Genomic DNA, 13,097 nt, shown 5'->3' with positions numbered 1-13,097 from the left:
CGTATCATGTATATAGCCTCAAACAAGCTACATCGTCAAGAACCCCCAGCTGACGTTTATATGCGCCACAGTGCTTGCTGTTGATGACCCCGCGCTATGCATGAAATAATCACCCTGCAGCTGGGGCAGCAGAGCAATTATCTAGCCACGCATTTCTGGAATACTCAAGTATGTCCACCCGCCTGCCTGGTCCCATGCCACTCGCTGTCTGATTTTTCTGACGACTTGGTGGTAGGAATCATATTTCACGTTTGGCGAAGATGCTGGCGAGTCACCCGTCAACCATGACGTCCATTTCAGACCCGGCCTCGGCGCGGATGGCACCGAAACCTTCATGCCCCGGACCGTGATATACGATCTGAAGGGCGGCTTTGGTTCCATGAGGAAGATCAATGCACTCTACGAGGATCAGGAGGCCGAGACCCCTGCGGCACTGTGGTGCGTCAGCTCGTCCCACTACTGCAAGATCTAATGGGAATGGGAATGGGGAGACGGACTTTTTTTGACACTTTCTTCACTTTGACAGGAACGGAAAGACGGTCATCGAGAAACAGCAGCCCATCGACATGAGCGCGTACCAGCAGAGCCTGGACACGGGCGCCGCCGCGCCCAAGCTCACGGCCCGGAGCGTGCGGTACTGGTCCGACTTCAGCCGCGTCTTCTACCACCCCCGCTCCATCGTGCAGCTCAACGAGTACGAGCTGGGCTCGACGCTGATGCCCTTCGAGAAGTGGTCCATGGGCGAGGAGCTGTTTGCCTCCCTCGACAAGGACCACGACCTCATGACCGGGATCTGCGCCCTTTTATCGAGGAGGCCGACCAGATGCAGGGCGTCCAGATCATGAGCGGCATCGACGACGCCTGGGGCGGCTTCGCCGCCAAGTACGTCGAGCGCATGCGCGACGAGTATGGCAAGACTCCGATCTGGGTCTGGGGTCTGCAGGAGCCGAACGCGGGCATCCCTAGGGTAATTTGATACTCATCATCCCACCACCCCTTGGCCCCCACCACTCGTCACTGCGTGATGCTGACAAAGCTACCAGGAGAAACGCTTGCTTCGCCTCACCAACAAGGCCAGGTCGATCGCGGAACTCTCTTCCCAGGTCTCGCTCTTGATCCCGCTCTCTGTTCCCTCCCGGTCCCTGGCGTCGAGCGTGGTCCTGGACAAAGCCTCGGCCTGGAACGTGACGGCCCTGTTCAACGCGGCTATGGAGAGTACCTCGCTCTACACGCGGCTGAAGTCCGACGACCGGGCCAACGCGCTCACGATGGGCAGCGTGACGGACATGCTGAACGTCTTCGGCAAGCAGACCATCGCGAACCTGCAGATGAGCCCCGTGGAAGAGCAAAAATCGCCGGCCGGGGGCGAACAAGGCACAGGAATGCAGATCCTGTCGGGACGGGGCGAGCTCATCTCGCGCCTCAACGAGATGAACTACGAGGACCAGTCGGATACTGGTGGAGGAGGACAGAACCGTGTAGAGTCGCTTGATGTGGATCTTTCCTCCCTCGATGAGAACCTGGGCAGTGCTGCCATCGCAGCCCGCGTCGGTGGTCGGAGAAAAGCACACCTCTTCTCCCAGCTCGAGACGGCGCGAGGAGACGACGCTATCAAGGCTGCGAGCCGCGAAGAGGATGATGATGCAAACGACGAGGACAGATATGGCCGTGCCCAAAGACGCCAGAAGTCTCATCAGTAAGATACCCCCTTTCCTTATCCCAGCGGCAACAACTAAACCACCTCCCTATCACCCTGTTTCCCTTTGCCCGGTTATCAAAACGAGGTATATAAACATATAGATGTTCTGACTGACTTATCTCTATCCAGATACCAATCGAGCCTCTCCTATCCCATGCTGGACAGCTACCCCCGCATCTTCCGGGGCAAAGAGGGCGCACTGAGACGGGACCCCATCTCCGTGCGGAACCGTCCTGTCGACGGACTCGTCGGTAATGACCAGGCTGCGAGGGCTGCGCACGACCGTCGTCCGCTCTATCGGGCTCGAGGACAGAGAAGACATCGGCAACGAGCTTGCGGAGGTCGCGGAAGCGTACAAAGAGGGCTGGTCCAGCGGCAGTGATGATGACGATGATGACAACTAGAGGAGAAATTCGAGGGTCGCAAATCAAAAGGAATTCTACGAATGGTGCCACCAGCTGTGATATGTTCAGGGGTATGCGAAATCAAGAGTGATCTATGGTTTCCTGGTTTCCTCTACGGGCCTCACGAATATGTGTGCAATAAAGTTGGCGAATTGCTCTGTCCAAAGCGCATCTGTCTACCCTCTTGGCCATGGAGCAAACTCCTGGCCTGAAGTACTCATCGATCACTTTACGTCTATCTGACTTGGATGGGTAAATCGTTATACGGATAAAGGAAATAACAAGCCATATCACAGCTCCCATCGTCCATGGCTAAGTATGAGCCTTGATCATATCGCTTCATGTCTGCCCACGACAGTACCGATATTCTGGTGTTTCTTAGGGCGCGCAATATCATCTCCTTGCTCAGACTTACGTTATGGTAATGAATATCCTGATAGTCGAATCTGTCCGATCACGACGTGTTGTGATGGCCGGGGAGAGAAAATCTCTGCAGAATTCATGAAACCAACCCGTACCGTGATTGAAAGAGGATAGTATCTTGGTCATTCGTGCGAATGTACTTCACCATCATCTTCGGACAGTCTCCCGATGAATCTTCTAAGCGGGGACAGTCCAGCGTTTTTGACAAGCAAAATCCCCTATTATCATCCTTTTCCCCTCCTTCGACTGCCTTAGAGCGTCTCCTGGCTCTCTTACGATTTTACTATGTGCAAACAATATTTATGTAACTCATATATCTGTGTGGCATTTCATCACACTGCCCATGCATCTATCTAAGTCCAGTATTATCCTGCGTGTATCTATAACTATTGGCAGTAGTAATGTCGAAATGAGTATGTTACCATCGTGCCTTCACTACGAGGCTAGCTTCAACAGAGTCCTATCAACACCCAATCCCCGTTTACCCCTCCCCTGTGCCTGTAAATCAGGGGGACTCAGCCGATGCCCGTTCTCCTGTAGCAGATACGCTTATGCACATCAACACATTGAGTGGTGAGAACGTACTGATCGGCAAGCTTCATGACATGAATCTACCACACGATAGATGTTTGACTGTGGCGCATTTTCCATACAAATCATCTCCTACGAGTCGCTCTCCGCCACGATGAGAAGACGTGCTAGCCGACGACTCATTACTCCTACGATACCTTCTTCTCGCTCTTTTGCCTCTCTTAGGTCATAATGGTTCTTACTCAGAGCCAATGTCTCGCAGAGGACGCGGGATGATCGAGATCGTCGTCCCATCCCTCCCCCCCTTCCCAAGCCGACGGAAGCAATCACCAGTAAAACTGGCAATGTATTAGCAACACAATGTATTGTTCTCTCCCAATTCAGCTAAAAGTCCTCGTATGGTGTTCCTTCGTCATGATTCTCGAAGGCTTCCCCTTCCCGTACCGAGCCCGGTTGATCGAACTAGTCAGGTACACGAGACGCTGCCATCTACGCAGACCCACGACTCGCAATCTTCCGTGATATTATATGAATAGAACGGCGGCAACCCAACACGATGCTGCACCGTCCGAAGGAGAAAGACCAACGGCAGTTGCTATCCGACAGTCGGATCTGGTTTACCGATTTCTTGGATCCCACGCGAGTTTCCCCTTTTTCGGAAAGAATCAAGCTTGTCCACATACCTGCCCGCAGAGGAGATGTCCGGGCAGAGATAACAACAATGCCAAATGCCAATAAACGCCTATATAAAGCAAAACTTATCCGCACATCTCTCACACTCTGGCGGAACTAGCCGCCTGCCTTTTCTTTCGACAATACACACGCGGTTCTATAGGAACGAGGTCGGCACCCATATAGATCGGGTAGTACAGGGACTATCCCAGGACTTTACCCAACAGAAAGAGGCCACCAGTTAGATAGAGTTTAGATGCATTATGTGAATACTCGCGCCATAATCCCTCCCAATCCTCTCCCGCTTCCCCTTGATAAGCCCCCAAACCGAACGTATTCGTAACAAGACAAGCATGTTGACTCCCCCGTTCGAGAAACAACGGACGAGAGGAAGGGAAAGGGGGCAACCCATCCATGTGTTGTGTGTGTATTGCCACCCACAACAATGATAGCATAGCATAGTAAAGCATAGCATAGGGGGGCAGGCACACGGTCCGGATAAACCCAAAGAATGAATTTCACAAACCACAACGAGTCAATCGTCATCCCAATCAGACCACCGGTGACTCGAAAGCCGACTTCCTGCGACTTGCTGTTATTCCCGGACAATGACCTCAGCAGCATCAGACCAAGGCTCGAGCAATGGAATCATGCAAAACCCAGTTATCTATCCAGAAATCTGTCTACAGACCACTGCGACTACGTCGTAGGGCTCGATCATCGTGCCACCTGACAAGAGGGTATTGCTTCAGAAGTGACTTGATAATACGTAATTACGCCACCACCACCACCTTGCGCATCGGCGAACCGAGTGTGGCAGGTGGCTGACCTATCTCTCAACGGCGGCGATATCGAAGACTTGGCCGTTCGACCACATTGTACTTACTAAGTGACGTGGAGGGGAAAAGAGGCCTGGGCCCTGGTCCGGCACCTGGTATCACGAACAGGCTGCCTTGATTCGGCACGCAAAAATGCTACTAATCACTTAGCATGAAGTCGTACATAAAATCCATATTAAGGGTACAATCTACACGGGCTACCAAGGCATGCTGGATCCTACTGGCCTCGGTACCACGTTCGGCTTGTCGAAGGTTTGTATGTGTTATGTGATGTACCTTGCATATGCTTCCCACGACCGGACTCTACGCCGGAGGGTAGACCAGACCCAGAACACATGGTGGTATGGCTATACAAGGTTAGCCAGTACAGTAAGTCTCCCAGCTGCCACAAGTAGACTTTATGCCGCAGCAGTAAACCAAAGAAAGAGAAGTGAAGCAGGTATATCCCTGATTTAGCTTTACCAGTGATCGACCTATAAGCATGGAATAATCCGCCGAGCCAGTAGGCGAGCCATAGATCAGAGGGAAAAAGACCTAGTCCTAGCTGTTTCAGAAAGTCGATCCGCTGAGAACCGTGGGATGATGGGCCCCGGTATGTCTTCCGTAGCCCGGCGGCAGTGGCACTTCTACCATGTGTACCACCGCATAGCTGGGTTTAGTCCTGTTGATGACATCCACCAGGGGTCAGGTCTAGAAGACCTTCTGCCTTCGTCAAAGGAGCTTGCCACAATTTTTACTTTTCGTTGAAGTGGGCTGCTAGTCCAGACACGAGGGTGAGGCGAGAGAGCGGCGGCGACTATGAGCCTAGCTGCTTGCTTCTTGCATCCGACTTACTATCGTATGATGTCAGGACGCCACAAAAGGAAGTGGCGAGAGAGAGCACGAGAAGTATTGAGCAAACCGAGGAATGACGCACATGGGCAAAAAAGAGAAAGGCACGAACCTAACCCAGTCTGAACAGTTCGTGTCGGGCAGGGCAGGTAGCAGGGGCTCGGATCTGGGCTTGGGATAGCAAGAGGCAACCAGATGTACCTACCAAGTGTGTACGAACGAATGACTTTTACATACTTCGTCATGATGTTCCCATGGCATGGTATGGCCCCCCACATCTTCTAGAAACAGCATCCTGGGAGGAGGGCAGGAGGAGACGGCCCCCAGTCGCCAGTATGCGTACCGTGGGCCGCCAGCACAATGTGTGTGTTAGACAACGTGGGCGGCAACTCAAGACAGCACCTCGCTAACTATTGTTTCGAGAGGAGCCCACCAGGTGATGATACCCTCAGAAAGAGGAGTAAAGCGAGAGAGAGGTGCCGCCCCAACCACCCCCAAGGGTTCACTTCTGTGCCCTAAGCTCACGATGCCGATCCCTGGTTGATGCGTGGCTTCGAGGGTTAAAGGGTCCCATTCGTACGTATATGGAAAGTGGATGTGCGATGGGGAACTAGATCGAAAGATGAAACGCAGAACTCGCGGTTTTATCTAAGCCCCCAAAAAGCCTTAAAGATGGATAATGATGCCAATGGACAAGATGAAACACGCAGATCACAGGGGCCCTGCGAGGCGCCCAACGTCAGTCAACAACGGCGGCGGCGGCAACGGGCATCACGAGGTAGGTTAGGGAAGGAAGGAAGAGACGAATATTATCTGTCGGCCGAACTGCATGCATCTGAAGGGGGTGAGAGGAGCCCAGCGACGCAGACAAGCTGCAGCTGTCCCTTACCGGTTCAAGGAAGAAGGGGGTGGTGATATGGAGTAAACTGGCTCTTCTCCGGCCGTGCCCATGTGATGGACGTGCTTTGGGCTAACCAACAAAGTGTCATAGTGTACGGTTTCGTACAGGACGAGAAACATGGCGTCCAACTGCCTGAACAGATTCGGCTCATGGCTGCCGAGATGAAGAGACGGGAAAGAATCTTGACTTCATTTCCCGGGCGGCGGACGCTATCATGCCTTCCTATTCCTACTCTGGCCGCTGAGAGTGCTGGCAGCTGGGTCGGTGTTGGGAGCCGGTTTCCCTTCCGCCCACCCCTCTATAGCTGGGATACACGTAATCAATCTCAGACGGGTCCCTGAGCTGGGGGACTGGGGGGCTTCGTGACGAGCGCGCGCACTTTGAGCGCACTTGAGCGATGTGTATCGACGCTATAGTCGCTATATTGGGCGGAGGGGAAAAGTAGTGCAGCGGGTGGGCCCTCTTGGCCGCTTCGGTGCGGTGCAGCGCCGGACGTGATGTCGAAATCCAGTTACAACCAACAGCATATCACAATGCCCATCGTCCTCCCTACGAGAGACGGAGACGGGCTGGGAGGGACTTGCAGAAAAGGACGGGTCGAGTCAAGGTCGGATTAGGTTGGGCGGGCCCTGCGGGATTGTCTCAGGAAGCCAAATACAGGTTGCCAGCAGGGCCAAGAGCAGTAATTGGGAGGATTTTACCCGATATAGAGGGCGTTCTAGAAGAAGCTGTGACGAAGTTGTGCCTGTTTCAGGTTCCTGGCTAAGGTAGCGTCGCCGTCGAGGTTGGAAAGTCGCAAAGCCAGGGTTGCATAGCTTCTGGAGCAACGACCAGAAGGGGACTGGCGTCTTGTTTCAGACAATGCCAGCTCCCTGCATACGAAAGTACCTTATATGGCGAGAGTGGGGTTGGTCGTTGGAATTGTATGCACCGCATGGTATTTTCATCTGTCATCCTTCCGAGCGTGCGTAATGTAATCAATGTACCTTCCTGCTTGGGTGCTTGCTCGCCTGCGCCATCTGGATTATGTATCATGATGGGCCGAGCGAAGGAGGAGAGTCGCGCAGTTTGTTTTCGAGGGAAAAAAAAAGTGACGATGGCCTATCCCTGGACTGACCACCTGCATGTCGGCCCTTCTATGCATGATTCAGGCACACCAATCAGAGCTCTCCTCGAGGTCTTGGCCTTGCTTTGCGCACATACTCGCAGCAGCGAAGGAATGAGATGAGGATGAGAAGAAGAAGCAAGCAAGCGAGGCAACGGACAGGCCGGCGGTATGTACTGTACTGTCGATTGCTCGAAGGGGTCCGACGGGCGGACAGGTCTCGTGTTGGACGATGTGAGGGCTAAGCAGAGCGAGCCATGCTCGAATCCGACTACGGGCTGCCATCACGACGGGTAGACGAACTACTTCCGCTGAGCAGCGCTGGGATTACCATGGTTTGTTTCAACGCAAAGAATTCGCCGACATCTGAGCCCATCTCTAATATGGCGTTTCAAGTTCTGTAATAATTCTCCTAGAAGGAAGGCTACAGTAGATCTCTCCGCGAGGTCGTATTGGGCGGTGATTGATTACCCTTACTGGGCGCGACTGGCACCCAAGCAGCCTAGCCGTCTACCGACGATCTGGGGCACCGAGGCAACAACTATGCGAAGGTGATGGTGAGAATGGACACCTGTGACAGACCTTTCATGTTTCGATTTATTATTAGGAGCTGGGAAGAGCTCTTGCGCAAGTACAAGCTCGAAGCTACTTCCTAACCTACCTTGGAAGCTACTGCAACGACTATCCAACTCCACCTTCGGAGGATTTTTCTATCACCTGCAGTGGTATGCTGCTAATACTCGGTAATGATGCAAAGTCGCAAACAAACTTGGCCTTAAACATGATGATCGAAGCCAAGTGGTAGATCTGCAGTGCAGTGAATGAAGCATGCAGCCTCGTGACGAGGTCCATACCTAGGTGTGCGCACCGTATGGCATATGGCCTGGCTGGTACTGTGGCTGGTACCTACATGGCTTTGCCCACTTCTCATCAAGGTCTACTTCTACTACTGCAGGTCTATATTGTGTTTATAGTAGCATGTATCACTTCAACGCATCTGCACCTTGGCATGGTGATCAACTTTGTTAGTGGCTGTTGAGGTTGGGAAAAGTGGTTTCTTTTCGAATCAAGTGCACGTACGGAGGTCGCCTTCAAAAGTCTGTTCGCGCCCCCCCCCTTGTCGCCAAGACTGTCTCGTCAGCTGGCAATCCGTCGTTTACGCGATGCTGTACCCCGGGATACCGTTTTGAATAGTTTATTCCCTAAATGTATGATTTTGATTGGGTCACTAATCCCTGTCCTGCTCCGTTTAAGCACGTTAACTTTCACGGTATAGCGACAGCTGGTCAGCAGCTGTGCCAGGAAACTTGGCGACAAGGAGGGGCGAACAGACTTTTGAAGGCGACCTCCGTACTGTACCGGTTCGATGGGACGGGACGAAACTCGGTATTCCAATTCTGAACGAGAAGAGCCTCAAGATTCTGAAACCGTAGTCTGCTAATGTCATTGAACCCAATAACGATCGTGACAGCGGAACGGGGTCAAGGAGGCGGGCAAGCGCCGCCATGATGGCAACTCAAACTTTGCGATATCGCACATTGATGCCATTGCCAACTTCGACAACAATAGGTTGGAACGAATAAGCTTTGAGCTCTACCCGTACTACTGGCTGCAGCACATCTGCGAGAATTGAATTAATGCAGATCTAATGACTTCGATCTTGATTGGCGATGGCGGACCACTTTCCCATCTGTTCCCCTCCTCGGTCATGGGGCTGGAACTTGGAGAATTCACGTTACGTCCAATCGTCTGCATGGCGAATGGAGACTCTGAAGTATGCCCGTGACCACTCTGGCGCGTGCATTCTCTGCCTCTGCCTCTCGTCCAATGTTGACAATGATGTGGCTAATGTGCTCGCTATAGAGCCGCCAGGTCATCAAGCATGCGGCCGAGTAGCGGGAAAGCAGGTCTTGGGGAAGGCGGCCAGTTGCGTGCAGAGACGCCTGGATCGAATCGATATGTATGGAACTGGCCGCTTGTTGAAGAATGTGGAAATGGCTGGGCCAGGTAGGCATGTATTCTATTTATGGCGTGCGTTGTCATCCACACATGCCCAAGGTATTTTGGTTGATGCGGCCGAGGGGAGTGGAAAAAGGAAAAATCGAAATCTGACGCAGCCAATCACCGGCCTGAGGAGCTCTCCTTGTCCGACGGCGCAAGCGATACGCAGCTCCCCAGAAGCCTCATTGGCTGCCGCAGAAATAGCACCAGAAAGTCAATGAGACCAGAAATTTAAGCTTAGTGAGCGTCGGCGGGAAAAAGCTGATGTGAAACAAGACACTTCAGTGATATCCGACCTCAAGGGCGCTAGCAGCATGTTTAATTGGGATGACAGCTTTGGGGAGGCGGGCAAGCGGGTTTTTGTCTTTGTCTTTTGCATAGCGACGGATTGATTGATTGATTGATTGGTTTGATAGCGAATTCAATCGCCAGCTGGTCAAATTTATCAAGCGTAACGCCGGAGGGTCTTTTTTGTTCCATGGCGTCTTCTGTCGTACGAGACGGATAAGCATCTCGTACCAAGAAACACAGCACAGTGACTTCTAGAATGGCAACAGTGAGGAGCCGAATGGGAGGTTTGTTCTTAAGCCATGGCTGTTGTGAAACAACCCAATGGCTGTTCTCCGCGACTGCGAAATCAATCCGTACCTGGCAGGATTTTGGCTACCTACCTACTTACACGATATACGCGTTTGTGTGTCGCAACGTGTACAGTTATCTTATTATTAGGTACGGGATAAATGTTCCTCCCTGAACTTCCCTAGGTTACAAGCGAATGGCATGTAGCGGATTGATGCGGGCCATGCTAGTAGTAATAGAGTGGGGGAAACAAAAACAGCAACACCCTCACTGCCGATGAGGTTTCGCAGACCGACAGTCTTGGTGAAATTGCGGAGGAGTTTTGCAGTACGCGACGATGTTACCTTGCTCAGCTTGGCTGCCTAGCTCCCTTGCCAAAGCTCGTCATCAAAAGAACACGAAGCGGCATGGTTGCAGCAGTCCATCCCACTCTTCATGTGTGCGCATGCCACAATACGTCTTCCCTCTCAGTAAAGAAGGAATGAAGAGAGTTCGGAAGTAAAAGGGACAGCCTTGTTCCCAGACTTACGAGCATTGAACACCAGATCGAGAAGTTCATGCAAGGGTGGCGGGACGATCAGGCAAGCGAAGTAGATGTGGTCCAAGTTGAGGCTGGCTTGTGCACTTTTTTGCTCTTGTCTTGACTTCTCTCCCTACAACGTAACCCCCTTAGCCAGTTCGCGCCAACGCGCGATGTCATCGCCATCTGGTTTCAAGTTTCGGAATATGCTGGTTATGATGATCAAACAGGTCCTCCTCTGCGCTGCTCCCCTTACGGCAGGGCGGCGCACGTCTGCCGCCGCTCTGGTGATGTCAAGCTCCGGCGTCCTCGGCCCCATTCTCTTCTGATGCGGTTGTTTTTTGCTTTCCCTTCTCGAGCTGCGAGCTGCGAGCATCAGCCGTCACCTGTGGGTTAGAAGCAAGTTTGCAGCTTTGACCTGTCAGAAAATCATCACCTGATTTTGGAACTCGGAATAGGTTCCCCGTAGCAACCGGCACTGGGCGGATTGTATCATTTCCGTCATCAGGAGAAAGCGAAAATAGAACTTCTATTTGAATACATATCGCACTTCTCGTACGGTAGCCATAGCTGTACCCCGCATACGTCAATCCTCGGGCGTGCAATACCTGGATAGGCAGATAGGTACCTCATTCTACTTATCTTAGGGGCACTTTGAACCAGGAAAATTGTACCAATGGGATTGCATTGATGAAAGTCGTCGCGAGAAAAAGCAAAATACGTGCTAAGAGAAACACTCGAAAGTAGTGGCTACCGTTGAACGTTGAACGCCTCTCCTACTAGTAGCTCATATTTGGATCAATGTTACAACGAACAGGCTTGCATGAAAAAAGAAAGCTGCTGAGCAACTGGAATTGCGTGACCACTAGATACCAAGCCTGGCCGGCTGTTTGGTTTGTTCTTCTTCTCGCATTGACTCTGTGCAGTAGCGCATTTATCATTATGACTCGTCTTGTCATATTGACAGACCAGTCTTTGGTACATCATGTCGTTAATCTGAGGGAAGCCACTTATTAGAAATCATATTCACCATTGCCAGCCGAATGGAACAGACAGTGTGCCTGGCTACGGACTGCAAGCTTCCATCATCGCCAGCCGCCATGAGTCTCGTATGGTACCATGCAAAAGCCGATCAGTGTATGGCCCGCCGCCCATAACTGACTCGGACGCAGCTTGGCGGAGTGTGCGGTCCATCATCGTGGGAACATGTAGGGAATATGCGCGTCCTCCCGTTGTATGGTGCTACTAGTCGCATTCAAGGAATGGATGGGATGGCTGGGGGACACGGACATGGACGCCAGAATACCTGGCAAGAGCTTATTAGCGCCGATATCTGGAAACTAGCTGCTTTCTGAGGCATTGCGCCAGGCTTGTTTCACATTGACAGGGTCTCATGAGAAGCCACAGGATGCCGCTTGCCAATGACTTTTAGGGTCCGAGCCATGGCATGGGACCCCCCATGCTCCCATGCTGCTTGTAGCGAGAAACAAGGATGGCAGGTCGGGTAGAACTCATCTGGAAAACAAAGCATCCAGGAACCATTGGTCTTTCTCCCCTCGTGCGTATTTGTGTACTTGACACTGGTAGTTATATTCGTCTCTGGGAACTTAAAGCGGCGAGGAAAAGCACTGGCATTTCCCACCTACGCTGTAAGCCCTGCTGGAGTATGCAGAGATTTTGCTGTAGTAGTATACCTAATCGATAATACTCACCAAGCTGTCAGCCCCAGTGACGATGACAGCTGGATACCGGCTCACTGATTCATGAGCAAAAATCATGCGTTAGAGATCTCGTAATCTTTGCCGATATACGGCATGCCTGCTTGCCACATTGAAGGATACGGCACCTTCGCTGATACTTTGACTCGGGGAGAATACTGTCCAGGCTTGGATGTGCCTGTTCGCCTCACGATAGAGGGCCGATTCCAAAACACCAAAACTGCAAGATTTGTAGGCTCCCAGCATGATGCTTCCATTACATCGTCGATTGCTCGGCAGAGCCACCGACCTACTCTTTGTAGTATGCAGTACGCCCGCAGCCTGGAGATTTGGAGCTTCAGCGCCATGTTCCTGCAGACGGAGATTAATGTGGTCCGTCGGTTACCCCCCTACCGAACGGCAAGACTCAGGCAATCTTGAATTACCCATACGTTTCCCCGTAACTCTGAAGAATGGTGCCTACATATACATTTAGAAACGTAGATCGCCCAGTGACTATACGACTGACTTGGTGCTTTATTTTGTTGACTTAGGGCGGATGGCATAGTCAGATTATGGTCGCCATTGGGAAATGTGTAAACATGGAAGTCGTACGTGTGGTCCCGGGACGGACATTACCGCCGGTAGCGCGATGGTTTTGCCGACCTATTGGGTTATCCAAGATTACATATGGCTAGTACTATCGACGAATACCCTCGATAGACAACTGCACGAAGGACACAGCTATTAGTTAGTACACAAACTAGGAAATACCGACGCTATTCTTAACATTACTTGTTGAGATGCTCGCTCACCGCAAATATCGGAGACAGAGCGAAGTCGCATAGGTAGATACAGACAGATAACGTCGAACGGACGTGGCTCAACGGGAAGG

The 13,097-nt window shown here is 52.0% G+C and overlaps 1 protein-coding gene across 1 annotated transcript; it reads left to right on the top strand.

The window, feature by feature from the left end:
• Positions 1–96: 96 nt before the first annotated feature.
• On the top strand, positions 97–2,103 carry PG994_003838 (Bcdml1; the record flags this gene model as incomplete). Its single annotated transcript, XM_066855247.1, has 7 exons — positions 97–168; positions 236–438; positions 527–797; positions 830–967; positions 1,044–1,696; positions 1,829–1,929; positions 1,970–2,103. The coding sequence occupies 7 exons, from the start codon at positions 97–99 to the stop codon at positions 2,101–2,103; spliced, it is 1,572 nt and encodes a 523-aa protein (XP_066719525.1).
• Positions 2,104–13,097: the final 10,994 nt, after the last annotated feature.

This window comes from Apiospora phragmitis (assembly GCF_038363925.1).
Source record: "Apiospora phragmitis strain CBS 135458 chromosome Unknown utg000004l:1.0-3135199.0:1.0-3139288.0, whole genome shotgun sequence".
Classification (NCBI taxonomy): Eukaryota; Fungi; Ascomycota; class Sordariomycetes; order Amphisphaeriales; family Apiosporaceae; genus Apiospora; species Apiospora phragmitis.
The sequence above is the reverse complement of the archived record's forward strand: the minus strand, read 5'-3'. Positions and strand labels throughout refer to the sequence as shown.